At 40.3% G+C, this 23,045-nt stretch overlaps 1 protein-coding gene across 2 annotated transcripts in view; it reads left to right on the top strand.

Moving 5' to 3' along the window:
• Positions 1–23,045, top strand: part of Arhgef38 (Rho guanine nucleotide exchange factor (GEF) 38) — a 122,672-nt gene that overhangs the window by 72,488 nt on the left and 27,139 nt on the right. Inside the window, exons 4-9 of one of the 2 annotated variants that reach the window (NM_001368752.1) lie at positions 1,596–1,743; positions 8,305–8,322; positions 12,812–13,011; positions 15,909–16,042; positions 20,171–20,275; positions 21,573–21,689. In NM_001368752.1, the coding sequence (NP_001355681.1) occupies positions 1,596–1,743; positions 8,305–8,322; positions 12,812–13,011; positions 15,909–16,042; positions 20,171–20,275; positions 21,573–21,689 (722 nt within the window). Of the gene's footprint in view, positions 1–1,595; positions 2,934–8,304; positions 8,323–12,811; positions 13,012–15,908; positions 16,043–20,170; positions 20,276–21,572; positions 21,690–23,045 lie in introns of those variants that run through there. The other variant, NM_029953.1, reaches the window with a different exon arrangement.

Raw genomic sequence — 23,045 nt, 5'->3', positions numbered from 1 at the left:
GTAGATGAAAAATCCCCTATAATGAGGAAGCAAATAAATGAATAAAACAACAAAACTATTCCTGAACTCACCATTCAAGCCCTAGCTTCTGATGCTGACTGTAGCAGTCTTCCCACCGCAGCCAGCATTCAGCAGAACTCAGGTGTGTAAGGACTGAAAGTCAAGAACACTATCTGGCCTGTAAACCTGATTTTGTCACATTCTAGCAGGACTTGAGAAGAATCAGTTATTTGCTTCCAACTCAGATTTATTCATTCCCAATTCGTACAGATAAATAGCCTCCTATTCTCTTTCTGCATGTAGAGAAAGAAGCAGTTTCATGTATAAAACATGTTTAATGTGCTCAAAACAATCCTATTTCTGTAGGAAGATTGACTTTCTCATATTCTATAGATAGCATGTCCACATTGCTGCCAATCAATACAGCTATTGAAGTCAATTCAGCTTCCAAATTATTACTGATTTAAAACTTAAACTGCTTTCTGGGAATAGGTCCTGTCTCGTGTTTCCTGTACATTGCCCTCAGTGTCTGATGCTTACACTCAGTTTTAAGAGCTTGGATGAGTGATTAAATCAGACTGGCATTTGATATATACTAGGCCCCCTATATTTCTAATTATATCACAATATCAAAGAGGATTCATTAAAGGTCTGGACACAACTGATCTAAGCTGTTTCATGAGGGTACTCTCCTGACATTGCTTCACAAGATTATCCAGTTGAACTTTACAAGGAGTAATTAACCATCCTTTCTCCTTTCATATGTAGAAAAATGTTCTATTTGTTGGAACTCATTTTAAAATTTAGTTTTATGTCTCATGTATGCAAGGGCCTACAAAGGCCAGAAGAGAGCGCTGGATCTCCTGACTTGGAGTTAGAGGCAGTTGTGATCTATTGTGTTGAGAACCAAATTTGGGTCCTCTGAAAGAGCAGTAGGCACTCTGAACTGCTGAACCATTTCTCTAGCCACACACCTATTCTTCTCTTCTCTAAATTCTCTTTACCTTCCACAGAATTTAAGAAAATGTTGTGAGTAGACTAAATACCAATAAAACCACATACCTTTTATCTCCTATCATTTTGATAAGTCAACAAAACTCTTTTTCCATTTTGAACATTTATTACGTGTGTGCTCTACTCTGATTTTTGCACACACTACACATCTTAATTGTAATTATATCTCAACAAAATTGAATCTCTTGTAGCTGGTAATTTATACATGAGGAAACAGAGTATTGGAATCATTTTCTTAAGTCTCAAAGGCAGTCGGTAGCACAGCTTGATTTAAACATGGGCAGACCACTCTAATCTAGTCTGCTCTTAACTGTGATTCTGTGTGCCAACCCATTAGCTCTTTGTCATTTGCTCTATAAAAGGCAGAAAAGAAGAGAGGAAAAGGGAGAGTGAGGAGAAATGGGGTGGGGAGGAAGAAAAGAAAAGGGAAACTATCCACTCGGTGTCTAGCACACTTTCCAAATAATCTGGGCATCAGTGGGGACAGACCTGAGTTTTTGCAAGAGTCAACACTGAGTAATAACGCATGAAATGCCACTTTGGTCTGATGAGATCATTTTGTCTTTGTTTATATTGCTCAGGAGAGGTATTCTTGCAGATTAAAGGACCGCTGGAGGATATTTATAAAATCTATTGCTATCACCATGATGAAGCACACAGCGTCCTAGAGTCCTATGAAAAGGAAGAGGAGCTGAAGCAACATCTGAGCCACTGCCTCCAGTCCTTAAAGTAAGGTCTTTCTCGGAAGGCGACTCCCATCCACTCTGGTTGCTTAGCGGGGTCTTCTGCAATGGACCAGGATGAAAGGTCACACATAGCCAACATTTTACAGGGTTTGCCCAGATAGCTGCATTACGAAAGGTTGATGTGCTACAAGTCAAGATCACCTTTTATTCCTACCTGACATGATGACTAAGGATAACATGGGAGACAAAGATTCAAGACCTTGTAGGGATGGGGGGCGGGGGGCGGGGAATGCTATATTATCAAGCAATAATTATAAAATAAACCTGCCATTCATGCATTCCCAAAGGCTGGTGGGTAGCGAGTTGGTTACATTAATAGAATTCCTGAATAGTCTTCCTTCCTTGCTGCCCTAATTCACGATGGGGAGATTGAGAGGATTATTAAGACCCCCACTAAACGTAGCTTCAAGACTATTAGACACTCTGCCTTCCTCACCCACAATACATAAGGAGGCAGCAGAGGGACTGCATGACGATGTACGTGATATGCATTATTTTTTCCTAAAATAAATACCTATTCACGACAAAATCTGAACCTATACATTGAAATAAGAGTCTTTAAACTCTTGCTAATCATTACCCAGTCAATTAATAATCACCATTATAATCTTTTGTGAACAGGGAGTGACAAGCCTGTGCTTGGTCTGATTTTTCAGATGGAACTGGCATCATAGTGCACGTATTGTTTCCTAGCACATGACATTTAAAGCTCACTCTCCTTTTTCTCACCTTGTCACATTTTCCTATGGACGTTCCCTCTTAATGACTCTATACTGTCAGACAGGCTGCATATTGTGTATATGCTGGACTGTGTCAGGTCAGGGATTGAGCAGTTTCAGGAAGCTGAGATGTTCCAGTCAAGATGCAGCAGTCTGAACCTCTAGTATACCTTTGTGTGTTCTGTTGTGTGGGAGGAAGGGGGGAGCCCTGCTTTGATAGAAGAAGTCTATAGCTGCATTGGGGTGCAATATGGAGACCGCCGGAAGACGTTCCAGACTTCAGAACTGAAAATGAGTTTAATTTGGTCCTCATGACTTAAAACAAAACCAGACAAAACCAAAACCAAAACCAAAATCAACCAAACAATAATCTCTTTGATTCAATTTCAACTTTATTGTCCTCTGATGGCCAAAAGATTTCAGGTCTTTCATGTTTTTCCATACCTAGAGAAAAGAAAAAGAAGAAAAGAAAAAGGACATTTATGGAAGGCTTGTGCTGTGGTGTGTATACATCTAGGTGCAGAAAAAAATAAATAAATAAAACTTTATACTCTCCAAGGAGATCAGCATGCAGAGATAACTCATGCACGTGTTCAAGGAGCAGCTCTGGCTGATTTTGACTGCTCCAGTGTAGGTCAGTCATACCACATCAGCTTGAAGAAAACTTAAATAGGTTCTTATAGGAATTAAAAGTCCTTTCCACAGACACGTATTTTTATCCTCACCTAAGATAATGAAGCATGCATTGTATCCTCTGCATACAAAAAGCCTTCTCACCTTAAATAAAAGGCAAGATCTAATCCAATAGATGTCACTTTCCTTTGGGTTCTGGAGATAGTAGGCAGAAAGAAAGCACACAAAACATGAAGAACTGGCTCCTTCGATTGCCTTCAGTCTAACCCCAGCGCCCCAAGGACCTGGAGAGGCAGCAAGCTTGGACCCATAACCCTCCTGACTGCCTCTCAGAAGCTGCTCTGGTATGAGTAAACATATGTGCCTTCAATAAACATTTGATTCCTAAGAGAACAGAGCCTGCTACAGAATTCTCTATGTAGCACAGCTGAATACTGTTTTCTTTAGAAGCAGTTAAAGATAGAGGTAATTTTAGACTCTCAAATTTACCCTTCAGACCTAATAAGTTGTTTTTGTTCGTTTATTTGTTTGTTTTGACCTTCAAAATTACTGTCCCATGATGTGTCCAATTTTGCGTTACTCAGAACCATTTTGACTTTTAGAAATAGTTTGACCCGCCAAAAGCTGTTAAGGTGCAGAATGCACAAAATCCAAATGAAACAGTATTGGCAGAGCTATTTCTTAAGGGAAAGAAAAATCAAAATAAAATAGTTTAAGTTAGAGCTATTTTCCCCAATGTAGCCTTTCCATGAAAATGAAGTTAATGGTGGTTTGTGCAGGTCTACCTGGGGGGCTGAGTGCAGGAGCATTATTGACATCACTATAATACTGACCTCAGCTGAGATAAAGCTTTAAATTCTGAGAAACAGGTTTTCAAACAGGTTTATAGGCCAAAGAGTCCCAAACACCCGCAGGGCTTGGTTTCCCTTGCCAAGTAATCAGTCAAAGCTATTACTGTCGCCCTGGCTTTTCCTGCTGGCTAAATAAAGGAGCGGCTGCCATTTCTAATGAACATTAGCCCGCAACCTCCATTTTCAACAGTGCAAGGGATACTGAAATGAGTCGGTTTGAAGCAAAAAATATTCATGCCTCAGACTCTAAAGTGGATTTTTCAAGCGACTTAGGTTACATTTTAGCCAAAATTAAAGTGTGTTTATTGAGGGCCTCATAAATATTTATTATGAGTACTAGATAATGTTGAAAATATTTTTTTAATATGTAAACATGGTTCTTGGCCCCCAGGAACATAAACTGTAGTCAGAGATAAACACTGGCTGGAAAGCGTACCAGCAATACGTAGGTGATTTACTTCCTGCCTCAGTAGGTCCAGTTCAGAACTAACCTCCATCAGGATGGCAGAGATACTACCTAGGTGTGTATGAGATTCAAGCTTAGGAACCTTGGGTATTCTTTGAAGCCCATTATCATTCAAAAGAGAAAGTTATATTTGTAGCCAGAAAATTAGTTTTGAAGTGTTAGGGCAGTACTTCTTGGTGTGTAATTCCCCAAGTGCCAGATATACCAAGAATGTGTATTAACAGTGAGCAACTTAAAAAAAAAAAGTAGGGGAAGATGGTTCTAGGATTAAGACTACTGGCTTCTCTTATAGAAGACCTGGGTGTGCTTCCCAGTGCCCACATGGTGGCTTGCAACCATCAGTACTGCAATTCCAGGGAATCCGATGCCCTCTTCTGACCTTCTTGGGCACCTGGCATTCACATTCCCATGCTACACATACACACACCAGGCAAAATACTCATACATATAAATTAAACCTTATTTTAAAAATTAGAATTATTCAGAAATGCAATGTGCATCTGCACCTCCAACCTAAAAACTGGACTCTTGTGAGCTCTTTTTACTCAGCAAGGAGTGTTTAGTGGGGTAGCAGGAATGGCCCCCCCCGGGATCACCTGCAATGCTATATGAATATGTCTCTGCGTCTAGAAGTTGTTTTCTGAGGACCTCATTACTTTGCCTCTTTGGAGTTACTACGATTTCTGATCTGTGTGAAGATGTGAAAACCGGACAGTTATTTAGCAAGCGTAGGTATAATGAGAACAACCCTTTTCAGTTTTTCTAGTTAGAAATGTTACTAAGGCCACTGTTATACGTCAGTGGCCCCAACAGGTCTGTTTAGTTTGTAATAAAATAAGAACAAAGGAACTTTTGTAAGTGTTTTGGTGGCTGGAGTTCATATTTCTAGCCCCATTTCTTGGTATTACAAATCAGTCTGTATTTATCTTCATGATAACAACGGTCCCATCCTCAGGAGAAAGCCACTTACCTTTTAGCTCTCTAGGCATTCTGCACACATTCTTCCTGTGGCCTTCCCACCTGAAGAAGCCGAGAAAAGCCCATGCAGTGGACAGGCTGAGGGGCGGCACCCTTATTCATTTACCGCCTTCTGTGTTTATTTTAAGCAAAGGGTCCCAGGTAAAAAAAATCAAAACCCCTTTCAGAAATTCTTCCATCGCTTTGCTGTATGACGTTTGAAAACAGACCATAATTTTTAAGGAAAAGCCATATAAAAACCTTTAATTTGTGAGTCAAATTATAACAGGCCCAGCAGGAGAGAGAGGTAATCATTTAATTCCATAAATAGCTTCTTCCTAGATTGTCCATGGCTGAAATCACCTTCTGAAAAGCTTCACCATCTATCGTGAAAAAAAAAAAAAGAATGTTTCTTCTTTAGTGGTGAAAAAAATCAGGTGAAGTTATAATACAGTGCTCGTCCCTTACAGAACATGGCTTCCTCTATTATACAGAACATGGCTTCCTCTATTATACAGAACATGGCTTCCTCTATTATACAGAACATGACTTCCTCTATTATACAGAACATGGCTTCCTCTATTATACAGAACATGGCGTCCTCTATTATACAGAACATGGCTTCCTCTATTATACAGAACATGACTTCCTCTATTAGAAAAATGCCAGGGTCCTTTATATACAGGTATATTACATTAAGTTCATGTGTAGTTTTATTATAATTTCAGATTGTTTTGTTGAAGTAAATGAAATAGAAAGAGTAGAAAGAATTCCACATCTCCTTCAGGACTTAAAAGCAATTAAAAAAAATTTCAGTGTATTCATATTATATATGTTATATACATTTATATTATATATTGTATTTTATATATGTGATCTACAAAAAAAAACAAATAAACAAAAAACTAAATCCTAGAACATGTGCAATTTTCCATTAGAGGAAGATATATATTATTGGAAGAAGGTAAATATATGGAATTGGATGTAAGACAGCCAATTTTTTTCAGTACCTAATTTTTTAAATATCAATCAATAATTACCTAAAATTACAACAGGAGTTCATTTTAAAGACAGTGTAACTTTGTCTTTGATTTTTATTTGAAGGTTTTATTCCAAGATGTTAGGAATCTATTTACAGATAGAGGTCTGAGGACAGAGGAAGCAGTTGCTTCATTCACATGTAAATGAAACATTGAAGAACTGGGACATCTTTAGCTTTTTAAATCCAATTCAGCATAGTTATTTATCATTAAATTTTTATCTTAATCACTGAATATAAAAAGGCTAGGCATGATAGCACATGCCTTTAATTCAGCACTCAGGAACCAGAGACAGGAGGATGTCTGTGAGTTTAAAGGCAACCTGCTCTACAGGGCAAGGTAAAGGACAGTCAGGACTACACTGTCACAAACAAACAAACAAACACAAAGGCCATCTACTACTGAAAAATGAAGTCATGTAAATTTTATATTAAAAATATTCCCTGAATTCTAGAAGATTAAAAGGCACAAGGAGGCCCTGGGCATCACATGATAAATGGACGTCATCATGCTATTTTGTAATAGCTACCTGCCACATTTAGGAGAAAACTTCCATCTCTTTTATTTCTTAAGTTTTGGATGACTAATTCCCACTGTTTTTTAGGACTAAGTAGTTTCACACATACTTTGAGCCCCTAACACAGTCTTGTCACTTTTTAGATTGGTGTCATAGAAATAAACAAGTCATATATAAATCCTTGCCCAAGTTGGAAAGATAGACAATAGACTAAAGAAGTGTGGTATATAGTATGAAACATTAACAACCATTATGGAGAAAGAGAGAGAGAGAGCCAGAGAGCCAGAGAGAGACACAGACACAGACACAGACACAGACACAGACACAGACACAGACACAGACACAGACACAGACACAGACACAGACACAGACACACACAGACACAGAGACACAGAGACACAGAGACACAGAGACACAGAGAGCAGGGACAACCAGGATGGTGTGAACTTTGCAAAGGTTTGTCAGAGAAGGCTTCTCCGCGAAGGGACGTCTGAGCAATGGCCTGAAAGGGATAAAGGAGTAAGGTCTATAGAGATCTAAATGGAAAGCAATCTGCACAGACGAAATAGCAGGCTTAAAATCCTGGAGGCTGGCGCATGCCTGCCTGACTTTACTAGGAGCATGAAGTCTGTGGTTACCATAGCACCCGGGGAGAAATGCATACTAGGAAATGGGGTAGAGAGGCAGTGAGAGGAGACAGGGACCTGGTGCTTTTCCATGGAAGGACTTGCTTTACACAAGTAAAGAGGCAGCCACCGAAGCTAGCAGGGCCTGCATGAAGGCTCTCATGAAGAATACATGCTGGATTAAGACCATGCATAAGCCGTCCATAGGGTGCACACTTGTAATCTCAGACCTGGAAGACTAAGCCTGTGAGATTTCCAGTTTATGGTTAACTTTGTCTATAAGGGAAGTTCAAGGTCAGCAGAGGATACACGGTGACACCCTTGCAAAAAATTTATTTTCCTAAATCTACATAGAGTACAGAGACTTGATACCATTATTCTACAGGTCAGTTTAAGTGTTACTTTGTAATCTCATAATCATGGTTTCTCTCCTGGTTATACGATAGATTTTTTTCAAGATGTAAACACAAACATTTAAATACAACTTTAAATTATTAAAATTGATTAACTGAATCACTAGTTTGGATTATATATATGGTATCTAGCAAGAATGGTAGTTATATTAAAGTGTCATTTTTGAACACATTACCAAACAAAGACACTTGTTTCAATGAGGCATTCATGAAACTCACTCACTACTTGACATAGTAAAATTTGAAGCATCTGTAATGTTGCATACTATCCCATCGCTATGTGGGGATTTTTATTGATTTACTTTCTCCCCTTCTTTTACAGGAATATATATTTGCAAGAGTAAGTACTCCTTTTTTCTTTTCAATTTTTAATTTTATTAGATCTTTGAGAATTTTGTAAAGTAAACATTGATCTTATTTGCCTCCTCCCCCAGATCCTCTGAGCTCCACTCCATCTTTCCACCCACCATGTGTCTTCTTTCTCCACCCATCAAGTCCAGCTTGCGCTGCAATCTATCCCTGATTGTTTGGCTTTTCCCTGGAGCATGGTTGACTTACCGCAGGCAACGTTTGTAGAGAATACTGATTCTGCCTCTCCAGTACTTAGCAATTGCAACATCTCCTTGCCGAGGGGTGGTGCTCCATACCTACTTCCCCTCTTCATTCTCATATCTAGTCTGGCTTGAACTTGCATGGGTTTGTGGATGCTGTCACAGTTGCCCTGAGCTCATATGTACAGCTCCCTTCCTGTGTCTGTCCCTCTTACGTCCTTTATGCCTCTGTGTAAGCAATGATTCTTTAGTCTTGGGTGGACGAGTGTGATACAAATGTTCCATTTAGTGTTGGAATATTCTGTGTCTCAGTTCCTGAATAAGCAGCTCAGAGGCTTATTTACAATGCTTAGGCCATAAGCTAAGCCTCCTCCACTAGCTTATAACATATATTAACCTGTTTATACTGCTTTATGTCTGCCATATGGATAGCTACCTCTCCTCAATGTCCTAAGTCTGACTTCCTCTGAGTCCTCTCAGGCTTGACTCTTTCCCAGAGTTCTTCTCTTTCTGCTGGCTGCCCCACTTTCTAATCCTACCTCAGCTTATTGGCCATCAGATTTTTATCGACGGGTGATGCTTCCACACAGTACACAAGAGGTTATTTCTGCATGATGGTTTCCTCCTCCTGGTGTGTTCTGATGTTTGATTCTAGTAATTTTACCAATAGTTATTGACTTATTTTTATTTCTGCTTTTAGTCTTTTAATTTCCAAGAGTCCTGAATTCTTCAGATGACCTCCCACAGTTTTTTGTTGTTGTTGTTGTTGTTTTTTAACTCTTCCCCCAGTTAGTTTTTGACGTGGTGTTTTCTAAAGATTGTGCAGGGATGAACCTAGGCCCTCTGCATATATGTAACAACTGTGCATCTGAGTCATCATGTGGAGCAGCAGCTGTCTCTGACTCTGTCTGACTTTGGATCCCTTTCCCCTAATGGGCTGCCTTGTCTAGCCTCAATAGGAGATGTGCCTAGTCTTACTGCAACTTGATATGTCTAGGCTGGTTGATATTCATGGGATGCCTCCCCTTTTCTGAGAAGAAGGGAAAGGGGGTTAGTATTGGGAAAGGGAGATGAGAAGGAGGGACTGGAAGAACAGGAGGGAGAGGGAGCTGGAATCAAGAGATAAAGTAAATAAATAACAATAAAAATGTAAAAAAAAATTATAGAGCAAAGTCAAATAAAAGAACAATATATATCCCTTCATTCAGTCACTCAAAAAAAGTGTTTTCAACCGATTCTTTTTGTTTTGATTTCCAGTCACCTCTGCTCCCTAGTCCTTGAGATAACCTGAAACTGTTAATGATAAATATTCAGAAATGCTTAAAGATTGCTTTCCTGTCATTACTGCTTCTCTAGCCTCGGCTGCATGAGTTATAATTCATTTCCCTCCTTTATTCTTCTAAAACTTAATACTTTTATATTTATTTTGAGTTCTGTTTTTTTTATTCAAATGCTATTTGTTATATATCTCTCTACAGATTTATTACTGACTTAAAAGTTCCATAAGGATATTAAATTTTTAAAAGCTCTCTTTATGGTTTCTATAAAATAAACATAAAATTTAGAATATTTGCGGACATAAAATAGAAGAAATTTAAAAAATTATAGATAGTCATGAAGTCCTTTTATTATCCCTCCACTTAAAATATATAAGCATCTTTCATGCAGAATATTTTTCTATTTTCTACTCTAGTTTTTACATTGTCTAAATATTATCTTTTCCTACATGTTACTGGAAACACTTTGCAGCAACACTGGAAACTGTTAAAAACCAAGCTGTGTTTGAGTAACCTGGTAAAGCTCAATAGTAATGTGTGATGAGCTTAGTGTAGCTGTGTCTATAACTGAATACTTGCCAAGCGATTTGCCATTCAAGAGGAAGCTGAAATGGTATCATGCGTTAACGGTTGCATTCGATTTGTTGCAATACTGTGGGTTACTGTTATACATTTGGCTCCTTACTATGGGGTAGGCAGGTGACAACTGGCTGACATGGGGATACCATACACAGGACTCTGCCTTCACGATGATCAAGACTTAATCTCTCTAGGAGGGATTAATTAGAAATGGCAGTGAACTTTGTGACACCAAGTGACTGGAGTGTTGTTATCTTACAACACATCCTGTATCTTTTCTTCCATATTGTAGTCTGTCCGATGCAGATACCAGAATGTTATCGATCATCATTTGAGCAACTGACAAAAAAAAAAAAAGACATCGAAGCAGAAGTGTCTGGGGACTCTCTTTCTGTCAGTCACTTCTCAGAATTCCATTTAAGATGCTTTCAAGAAACAATAGTCATTTCTAATTATCATTTGAAAGATAAAACAAATGCACTAGAGGTTTGCTGCCGGAGACTGACGGGAAAAGGAGGAAGGAGAGCACTTGAACTCAACTATGGGCTCAGACTGGCCTGTGACAGATGTAGATACAGGAGGATGGGCAGCTCACAAAACACCTCTCCCAGTTCACATGTCTGTGCTTCTTGATGTTGGCTTTCTCTAGATTTTAATATATAATATATACACACATATATAATTATGTAAATAAATGTTAACAGTTTTAAATACTTGTACTTATCTTGGATACTATTTTTAGTGGTTTTTGAAGGATAAGATAAATTGTGTTTGTAAATAATTAAAGAACAAGCTCACAAGAAATTCTGACTATGTCACCTAGATGCTGTTCCTGCCTTGTTTCTTCTTTCATATGATTTTCTCCATAGAAGTATAAACTATTGTGAAGGGGAAATCTCTGCTTTGATATACTAAAAAAAAAAAAAAATTGCCTGCTACTGACACCCCAGCAATTAAACTCTTTTAGTTGGGTTTTCAATGTAATTAGTCATCTTTCATCCACTCCATTCAGTTCTGGAAACCAATGGTGTTTCTCTCCTCCCATACCTGATCTCTTTTTCTGTCTTTTGCCCCTTCTCTCTGTCACCCCCTCCCATCCCCTTTATACTCTTGTTACTTAACAGACTTCAAGTACAAGAGAAAGTCTATTAAAGAAATTCTATTTTCTTGCAAACCTGTATTTTGGTTTTCCTTTAAAAATGTTGCCCTTCTGTTTGTTGTAATATTTCTATCTATTAGGCTAATATATATTTTAGGATATAAACAAACTCCTGCCTTTGTTATTGATTTATCCATTTTGAAATATGGGGGGGGGAATTTTTCAAAGGAAAACTAAATCTCATGGCAGAAAGTCTGGAAACTCAGTAATTCCTTAGTCTAAATATGGACATTAATAAAGTGTAGTCACTGTTGAGACACAATTGTGACTGAGAAATTCGTCATAAACTGGAAACTTGGGAAATGAAACGATTGCAGATAGTGGTAAGAGAGATGATGAGCATAGGATAGGGAGGTGGGATAAAGAGCTGTGTGTGTGCAAGCACATGTCCTCGTGTGTATGCACATATCCATGGCAATTAAAGTCCCTGAGTTTCTCATTTGTCAAATGAAGAATTGAACTAGATGGTTTCTAAGATGCCTTCAGACCATTTTTTATATTATTAAGCATCTTATAGTCACTTTATTTTTCAAATTACATAACTATTGTCTATCCATAGTAGTATTTTTTTTAAAGTAGAGGTATGAAAAAATCCACCTTTTAAATGCGATTTTTAAAAGAGTTATTTTCCACCATCATTATCTGTCTGTTCCTAAATTGATTTTTAGAAGTCACTGTGGGCTGAAAGGTCAGAGGCAGAGGTTTGGACAATGGCTTGACTGAACTGGTAGCTTCTTTCTGCTGCACAACCTAGGTCGGTGGGAAGGCTCCCATGCTGTCTCCAAAGCACGTGTAGGAGTACCAGGTGTGAAAGCTGGCTGTTGCACAGTGACACAGTGACACATGACACAGTGACACAGTGAGCTGTTGGCAAAACCTGTAAGAAAGTGATGGGGAGACATCATGTGACGGATAGGGATTAGGAATCAATGGTAGCGATAATTTGAGGACTATTCATCTTGGTGGAAAAGAAAGAGTTTAGTTTTGACAATGATTTTTCAGGTTTTTGGATTTTTTTTTCAATAAGACTTGATTCCCCCCCCCCCACACACACACACACACACTGGTAATAGCAAAATTACAATGAGACCATTTACATTTTTCTTGGTTGTTGTGGAAAAACACATCCTGACGCTGGTATAAAGCCTAGCGTACACACTTGGTCTGTAAGTAAAGCTTTTGTAAGTAAGGTGCTTTTGGGTAGGCAGGAACTAAAAACAAAACAGTAAATGAATGTACGAATATCAATTATGTCTGTTGTAGAGGCAAGCCGAACCTGCTGGACATGGGCTCTTTGATGATCAAACCCATTCAGCGAGTGATGAAATATCCCCTGCTGCTGTGCGAACTCCGGAACTCGACCCCACCCTCCCACCCAGACTACAGAGCCCTGGGCGAAGCCTTCGCTGCTGTGAAGGACATTAACGTTAACATCAATGAGCTGAAAAGGAGGAAAGACCTAGGTAGGTGGAAACACGAGGGGCTGACTATTCCCCACGATAGTAGTGTTCCCTGCCTGTGTGTCACAGTGTTTGAACAGTTATGCAGCAGCGACCACAAATTTGATGATTTGAAATCTAGAGTTAGAGCAGAGTGTGTGTTTGCCTGGATAACTAGGTTCAAAAAAAAAAAGACCATAAAATAGACACAAAACTGGTCATTAAAACCAATCCAACAGTGTGCTCAAGTACTTAATCTCACCTTGTCACCGTGTTCCCCATGGTATACTGCGAGCACACAGTCCTGCCACTAAATATCTGCAGAGAAAGGAGGAGATATGGCTCAGGATCTGCAGCCCAGGGAGGCTAGTGCAGAAAAGGGGGCCGACCAGGGCCAGGTCCGTGTAAAGGGCTCCATCTGGTACATTTGACCCATTTGATCCTGACACACATGAAGAGTGGGGTGGAGAGGCAGGTTTAATTGTTTCTACAATTAACAACTGATTCCTAACTATTTTAAGGTAAGATATTACACTTAATGGCCAATATTAAGTATAGTTTCAATATACAAGTTCTAATTCCATGGACCGCATGTGTCCCAGGGATTGTAGGACTGCATCCTCTTAGTGAGCTCAGTGCTCACAAAGCGCTCAGTCAAGTCTGTGTTTCCAATATAAGCCAGCCTGGGCTATAGAGGGAGACTGAAGCCAGCCTGGGCTATAGAGGGAGACTGAAGCCAGCCTGGGCTATAGAGGGAGACTGAAGCCAGCCTGGGCTATAGAGGGAGACTGAAGCCAGCCTGAGCTATAGAGGGAGACTGAAGCCAGCCTGGGCTATAGAGGGAGACTGAAGCCAGCCTGGGCTATAGAGGGAGACTGAAGCCAGCCTGGGCTATAGAGGGAGACTGAAGCCAGCCTGGGCTATAGAGGGAGACTGAAGCCAGCCTGGGCTATAGAGGGGGACTGAAGCTAACTCAACATTTAAATCATGACAAGAGTTTCAAAATAAACGGTGCAATGACTTCCTCTTTTTTGGTTTTATTTTCAAGTATATAAAAAGCAATGTATTCGTTTTAATTAATTAAAACTATAAAGAATAGAATAAAAGAGTAATAATATAAAAGATAGCTGTACTGGCTGGTTTTGTGTGTCAATTTGACACAGACTGGAGTTATAACAGAGAAAGGAGCTTCAGGTGAGGAAATGTCTCCATGAGATCCAGCTGTAGGGCATTTTCTCAATTAGTGATCAAGCAGGGAGGGCCCCTTGTGGGTGGTGCCATCTTTGGGCTGGTAGTTTTGGATTCTATAAGAGAGCAGGCTGAGCAAGCCAGGGGAAGCAAGCCAGTAAGGAACATCCCTCCATGGCCTCTGTATCAGCTCCTGCTTCCTGACCTGCTTGAGTCCCAGTCCTGACTTCCTTTGGTGGTGAACAGCAACATGGTAGTGTATGAATAAACCCTTTCCTCCCCAACTTGCTTCTTGGTCATGATATTTGTGCAGGAATAGAAACTCTGACTAAGACAATAATATAGGCAAAATGAAAAGACTGTATACATAGGATGCCTGACTAGAAGATATTGTTATCATGTCATAAATAAGAATATTCTAATAAAAGTCAATAAAAACCAGCAATTCACAGAAAGCTTTGGCAATAAATGGGGGAATGAAAATTAAAATTCACAACGGCATCCTTAATCTCTTGAATCAGCGAATGCACGCCACTGGCCAGTACTATTTAATAACATTTCTATACTTGGTCTTAGACAAAATGCAGGAAAATGTTCAAAAACAGTTTTAAAGACTTATATAATATTCAAACAATGGATAACAAATTGAATTATGCACTATGATACCATGAGAAGATTAAAATTCAGTGACATAAAATATTGGTAGTAACTGATTTAATCACAAAGGTTTTTGGAAAATTGTTTTGTTTTATTTTCTGAAACATGGTTTAACATAGCCCCAGGCTGGCTTCAGGCTCACTATATAGCCCAGGCTGGATTCATTCTCTATAGCCCAGGCTGGATTCAGGCTCACCATGTAGCCCAGTCTGGCTTCAGGCTCACCATGTAGCCCAGTCTGGCTTCAGGCTCACTATATAGCCCAGGCTGGCTTCAGGCTCTATAGCCCAGGCTGGCACTGAAGGTCTTGATCTTCCTGCCTCTACTTTCCAAGTGCAAGATTAAGGTGTGAGGTACTAGGCTTGACTCAGCCTTGAGCTTTGTACGTTACCATCTTACATCACTTGAAGACGGTAAACAGTATGCCTTGTAAAACTCCACATGCGCGATTGGCTTAATCCCCATCAACAGTGCCTGCGATTGCACATCTATGCCGTTAGCCACACTGGTTGCATCAACATTTGGAACAAGGAGAGAGGTAACGGATTGTTTTAAAGACAAGCAAAACTCAGAGTGATGCTCATCTAACATCAAGTCAGAGCTCTTGAAAATCCAGCCTAGGGTTTGAGTCTGGTGTGCGATGGGCGCAATTGTCTTTTCATTACTTGACCTGATCCCCTACTCCAGAGACCCCCAAGATAATGGGCATCATTAGAGAGAGGGGTGCTTTTTTTTATTTCTAATACAAGGAATTTTTGCTTTTCTCTGGTACTGAGGGTAAAACCCATCGTCTTACCCTGTCTAGGGATTTCTTTAACATGAGAAGTAAGTTAATCTTGACCTTGAATAACCTTGAGTAGCTATGTCCTTGAAGAGCTGAGTTTCTGAAGGTCAGCGGGTGGAGTTCTTGGACAGGCTAGGCAACGGGGCAATGGAGTAGTGGTCCCTGAGGAAGAGAGTTAAAATCCCCATAAGTTCTGTCCTCAGTAGAAACATTGGTCTTGGAAACTCCAGTGGAGTGTGCACTCTGGCTGTACACAGTCAGTCACATCTCCCACTGCTCTCTTCCCTTTCAGTTCTAAAATATAAGAAGAACGAGGAGGAGGAATCCCTCAAAGACAAACTATCTAAACTAAACATTCATTCAATTAGCAAGAAGTCAAAAAGAGTCACAAATCATCTGAAGATCCTAACCAGAGGAGAGTCACAGGTAATTTTTCTTCTTGGACCACCTTCATTTATTCAGGAACATTAACACTGCCATTCTTGGGTGGGTGGGTGGCAGGGCTTGGCTTTGCTCTTCCCGTGAATCGATCTAGAACACGAAACAAAGTGAGTGCCCCCAAGATCATTCTTTTGGGGGTCACTGGGGGCCTAGAGGTTTTAATGCCATCTCAGCTTCTACTGGGAAGGCAGATGGAGGAGAGATGAGACTGCACGGCCTGTGCTTACCAAGGGAGACCTGGCTCTCAGTGGCACGCAGTCTTTCTCTTCAGCATGTCCTTGGAACTGCGGCTTCCATCTCAGTTTTATTTCTGCTTCAAAGTTTTTTCCATTCCCTCTGGGATTTTCTTTATTTAATCTAAAAATAAAGTAGTATTTAGATGCATAATTCAGTTTGGTGACCTTGGTGCTCCAGCCCCCTTCTTTCCCCTAGACTTCCTAGATGCACACTATATTACCAACTGCTGTCCTTAGTCAGCCAAGTAACATACCTTACACCTTAATCTCAACCTCTTATAAATAACAGACAGATTTTTTTTCAAAGACTTCTCAAGTGTTATCTGTTTAAGAAGAAGCTCATGAGATATTTTCAAAAGACAGGTCCTAGAGTTCTACCTAGCTCAAGGATACATCTTAGAACCCTGTATTTATCCAGACATCCCAGGAGTTTTGAGGCTAATGAATCTGAAGTATGCAATCATGAGAATGTATATTAAGAATGAAAAATAGAAAGTTCCTGGCCTGGTGATGTGACAGGCTACACTGTCGCCCTTTTCTTCTCATTTTCCCTGTGGCTGCACTAACCTTACCACTTGTGGGACACATAGTCAGTGCCATCATTGTTTCTATTTCTTTATAACTTTCTAGGGATTCACCAGGTCCATCCCCAAAAGAGGTTTGATGTGGAGGTATAACGAGGAAAGTTTAGGACATTAGTGATAACTGATCATGAGATGGGTAATTGGGATAGCTAATCTAAAGACAACCATAATAAAATCAAATTGGAAGTGAGTTTAAGGAGACAGTAACCCCCCTGTAGGCATCTATAAATGTGGTGCAGAAATTCTCTTCCGGGCTTTGCAATTCTGCTTCTTGCTCAAGACAGTCCTGTCGAATAGAGCAGACAGCTTCTAATCTGGGGCAGACTTTTGTGGGGGCCATTATATTCTTTCCCATATTTATATCAGCTTTTTATTTTTTTTTAAACCGTGAACTAAAAGTGAATTGTAGCTAAAATAGCCTGAAGGAATATTAATTAGATTTTTCCTCTTAATCTTTATAGAGGATGGCCTGTCAGCAATGAAGCATTTCCCTGTTAATCAGAAAATCAGCTGCATAGGCTGGACTGGAGGAAAGATAAATCTCAAATCAATCAATTTTGTACTTGTCAGCAGCTCAGGTGAAATATTAGTGGAGCTAGGGTGTAAAGCTATTACCCAGGAGGAAGATTCTATTCAATCCATCACGTAGGTATTGAATTCTCGTATACCAGGCACTGTGGGAGAGATTGGGACTACGGAGATGAACAGGTATAGATTCAGAACTCAGACTGCTTAGTTTTAATCCCAATAATATCTATAAATACAAGTTTCTCGAACTTGCTACTTTAGGGCAAAGACTATGCCTCTGTCACAAAGAGATTCTCAAACACAGCACAGCACAGCACAGCACAGCACAGCCCAGCATAGCAAATGGAACATAACACAGCAAATAATGCAGAGGGTACCAGTCAAATCACCACTTGTTCATCTCTAATAATGATCCAAGATGTGAGCAGATGGGATCTGCTTCATAAAAATCTTCCAGGAACCCAGCTTGCCAAATGTTGTGCATTATTTTCCATAAACATATTGTCAGCAGCCGCTTGACTGAACCGAGGTCATTACTGTGTCTCTATTCAAGTCCCACAGACAGTGTCACAAGGCTAAGACTTAGAAATGGAAGACACTTCCTTTACACTCTATTTTCCCAAATCCAGTTATGGGGCTGAGCTATCTGCAGTGGAATCTGGGAAGTGTGGTCCCTGCAGGGCAGCCATGTCGATAACTTAATCTAGTGTTGCCAACTCTACTACTGGAAGGACAATAGGGAAATATTAACATCCTCCAAAGCATCTGTTTCTTTATCTCTAAAATGGAATTAATCATAACTCTTGCCCCATAGAGTTGTGTAGGAATCACAGTGATAAAGTGAATGGAAGGTTTTTGTGCAGTGTCTGAATATAATTAATATTTAATAAATATTAGCTATTGTTATTTTTAAGACAGGCTTCTCAATCTTTAATACTTAGAATGTATCAGTGGAGGAAATTGTTTAAATAATTAACTAAGGTTATAAAAGCACATAAGAAGGGAAAATTAATTTTGTTCGATGTGAACAATACTAACAAAAGTAGGATTCCCAGAAGGGGTGACTCCTGAGTCTAATCCCCCAAATAGACAGAATTCTAAGACAGAAAAGGAGAAACATATTCCAGCAAAATAGCATGAGAAAGATTTAGTCATGGGCACACAATCTTGGGCAACATTTCTCACAATGCAATCCTAAGCACCTACTTCAAAATTATGAGTCCTAGTTAGGTCCACAAATAAAATATCAGAAGGTGGGATCCTTAAAAACAACTGTCTGAGCAAATTGGCATACGCACACACAGAGTTAAAGCAGAGATGTAAGGCCAAGGCTACTGAGCTATGTGCATTTTGCAAAGAATTATGCCTATTTTACTAATGCTTTCCCACACAAGTAAAACTAAGGGATTCAAAAAAATCACACACACACACACACACACACACACTCAGTTCTAAAGTTAACTATGTAAAATTAAGAAGCACATGAAAAGAATACAGTTATTATCAACTATAGTAATGAACTACAGACACCCTGCTCCATGTAACATTCGAGTGCCTGTTCCGACAGGTTCACCACTATGGGGCTGGTTCTGGTAGACATTTTCATTGCAATAAATAGAGTTTGCCATCACTAGTGATGTGTGTATCTCTAAAAATTACTTGGTGTGTGTAAAAACATGTCTGAATGCTCAATACATTCCATGTTAGATGTCACGTGAACACATGTGACAACAACCTTAGCTTGGCAAATGTGCTTCTGTAGAAGAACTAAGATTATAGATCATCTTTCATGTTTGAGGTGATATGACCACCTTTCTTAATGATAGGACTAAGAACATTTCTAAATCATCCTTGTGAGATAGACTAGGCTATGGGTTCTATGAGCAAAACAATAGACAGTATAATTTGAGTACACAGTATATGTTACTAAAGACTCCAGGGATAGAGAAATGGCTCTGTGGTTGAGAGTACTCTTGAAGAAGACCCAAATTCTGCTCCCGTCATGCACATGGATCAACACACAAGCTCTTGTAACTCTAGCTTCAGAGGGGACCTGATACCTCTGTGCTCTGTGGGCTTGTGCGCATAGCTGTACACACTCCCTCCACGTGCATACAGTAAAAAATTAAATCTTAAAAGAAATAGAGAGGGGACTTGTACAGGCATGCAGTCATGAGTCTGGAGTTCTGCAGTATCCATACAAAAAGCCACATATGTTGATCTGCCCCTTCGACCTCAGCACTGTGAGAGGCAGGAATGGTAAGATCAGTAGAGCTTGCTCCTCAACAGCTCCAGGTTCAGTGAGAGATTGTCTCAAAGGAGGAAGGCAGAGAGTGATAGACTAGAATACCTGATGTCCTCTCTGAAGACAGGGGTATGTGACCCGCCCCTAACACATGTGCATGCACACACACACACACACACACACACACACACACACACACACACGAAAGAAGATGCAGGGAAAGGTTTTACAGTCCCATGGCTACTTTGACATCAGAGGAAAGGTACAAAATACCCAGCCAATGACGTTCATCACATGACTTGTAACTTTAGCTCGACTCCAGTTCCTGCACTGCGCAGCCCCAAAGCGTTCTCTTGTACAAGTCAGCATAGCACAGAGTCTTTTCATACAGCAAAGGATTTTTTTTCCCCGTCATGTGCTGCGCCACAGTTATTGGCCATTTAAATTTTTAAGATTTAATTTGTACCACATACTAGATGCCTTTGAGCGATGCAACTAAGTGATTTCTTGTGTGTTTTAGGTGAAAGACAATACCTTTAACAGAGAAGAAAAGCTTTTTAGGTCACTAGAAAAGACTGTGAGACTTTGTGTGAAGAACATCTCCTCCTGCCTTCAGCACATAGAGGTGGGTGAGAGGCAAGCGCTTCCGCAGGAGTGCTCTGGTCCCCACGGGTGTTGTGAGGAACTGTGACTCCTCCTGGGCATGGCGATACTAACTGCATCAAACATGGGAGCCTGCAACATCCAGATAAGGCAAGCTATAGAAACGCTTGGTCTTTGCCCAGCTTCCTGGGCTCCCATCCAAATCACCATATAGCTGGAGTTTTGCTCAGATGCATGTTGCATGAACCCCCATCCTGTGGTCCTTATAACACAGAGGAGCCCACAAGCCCACCTGTGATGCATGTGAGGCCCGAGCTCATCAAGTGAGACAGAGACTGTTCTTGCCCAACTTTACTGACATAATCCTTTGTAGTACCTAAAGGAAGGAAAAAGGGCAGAACAAAGGAAAATAAACTGAACTATAAAACAAGATAAACTCTGATAAGCAAATGCTCTCCTACAAATGGAGTAGACCACAAAATACACCCCACAAATTTCTAGCCTCTTCAGAGGTTGTCTTGACCTACTTGAGAATCTCTGCTTTCAAAAACCCAAAGTCGGATAATACACAATTATACTCGTTGGAAAGGCTGGCCACGGGTTTCTCGTAATGGCTCTTAAAGAGGACACAGTGTCCTTGAAAGCAACTTGACATCAGCTAGGACCGGAAGGATAGGGAGTTAGGAGTTACATGTAAATCAGTTAATTAGCGCACCCTTCCTTTCCCAGAAGTTTTTCTCTTGGATATCTGTTTAACATGACCAGCTCACTGTTTTGGAGACAAGGTTCTATATTCTAGAAGGGTGAGCTGCATCCATCCCTACTGTCTGACATGACATAGGGCCTGTTTTCATAGCAGGTTAGCAAATCTGCCTATGTGAAGCCAGCCCCCAGACACAGTTGTCCCAACAGAGCAGTGGGAGCCACACCCTTCCAGTGTTGCTCAAGGAGTGAGTGCCTCTTGGGAACATGCATTGATATTTTCAGGGATTGAATCCACAAACATGTGAACACCTTCTCCACCCCAGCCCCAGGAAGAAAACAATAAGTTCACCAAGAAAAGCTGCTGTAGGAATTGAAGATTAAGAAGTGATGGGTGTGGGAGATGATTTAAGATGGGCTCCTTCTCCTCGAAGAGAACCAGAATCTGTCTAAAATTATGTGTGGGGGATGGGGGAGAAGGAAGTCTATTTATTTTTGTAGTTCATTTCCTATTTCAAAGGGAAATGTAGGGCTGTGTTGAGGAGGTTTGCGTTGGGGAGTCATTACTTGTGCTGACTTCACTGAAAACAGACCCTTCTCCTAACTCTCTGTTTCAGGAAGCCACGCCCTTCACGCTGCAGAGTGGGGCGGAGCTCCGTGAGATTTCATACCAGGATGGAGAGAAAAATGGCACAGAACCCCAGGATCAGGCTTCAAAGCCCTACCAAGACTTTGTAAGTTACACACACACACACACACACACACACACACACACACACACACACACACACTCACTCACACGCTGACACACACATACACGCTCACACACACATGCTAACACACACACACATTCACACACACATACACGCTCACACACAGAAACACACATTCACACACAAACAACTTTCTGGAATTAGGTATAAAATATGCACTAAATGCTAATGCCAAAATTCGGCTTTTGAAAGTAAGGGCTGTATTGTAATGGAAATTTAATATGGTCTCACACTCTGTTTCTAGGGTAGTCAGTGCCTGATGAAAAACAGTATACCGTTTAAGCCTGTGGATGACATATTTAGAATATATACATTTGCAAAGCTGTGGTTTTCATAAAGTCCATGGAAATGCCCTGAGACATTACTGAAGGAGAACAGACACTCTGTGTCTGTGATTTTTAGCACAATGTACACTAGACAGCAAAGTAAGGCTATTTTCAAAGAACCTAGGAACCCATGCATGCTAGGTAAGCACTCTGCCAGTGTCTAGGGTCCTATATGCCCAGCCCAAATTATTTGTCTTTAAGAGTTTTATATAATATATATTAGGAAGCATAAAGATATTCTTAACTAATAAAATATTTGGGTGGTAAGCTTTCCTGGGTAATACTAATTTTAGCTTTGTGCCTTGTATTATTATTTTATAGCAGTATTGAATCTATTGAGCAAAAGTCACAATAGACTAGCTCTCTGTGTTGGCTCTGTTGGCATTTGGGCCAGACTCTCTTCACCAAGTGACCCTTGTGTTGGATAATTCTAGCATTCATAGCCTAAGAAGCTCAAGGTCTCAGCAACACCCCACCTCAAATAATATTCAACCACTGATCCCCTCATTCAACCACTGATCCCCTCAAATAGTTCCAAACCTTAAGAAGTGACCAAGCCACATCCTACTGCAAAACTACTCCAAATATACAGCTGCTTTGCGCATTATGAAACAGAAAGCTGGAATTGGAGTCTTTGGATAATACAATCTCACCTTGCTATGCAGACCAGGCTGGCCTTGAACTCACAGAGCACAGCCTCCTAAGTACTGGGACTAAAGATGAGTGCCCAAATCCTTACAGACATGCCCAGAAGCTAGTCTTCTGGGAAATTTTAAATCCTGTCAAGTTGGCAGTCAAAATTTACCATTACACACACACACACACACACACACACACACACACACACACACAATTTAAAATTTTAATGCAATATTTTCAAGAGCCTGGGAGATGCCTCAATGGACACCTACTGTGAAGACTGGTCCTTGGGCTTAATCTCTAGCATCCACACAGTGCAAAGAAAGACCCAACTCCTGCAAGTTATCTTCTG

This window comes from Mus musculus, chromosome 3 (assembly GCF_000001635.26).
Source record: "Mus musculus strain C57BL/6J chromosome 3, GRCm38.p6 C57BL/6J".
Classification (NCBI taxonomy): domain Eukaryota; kingdom Metazoa; phylum Chordata; class Mammalia; order Rodentia; family Muridae; genus Mus; species Mus musculus.
This window is presented reverse-complemented; position numbering and strand designations above follow the sequence as displayed.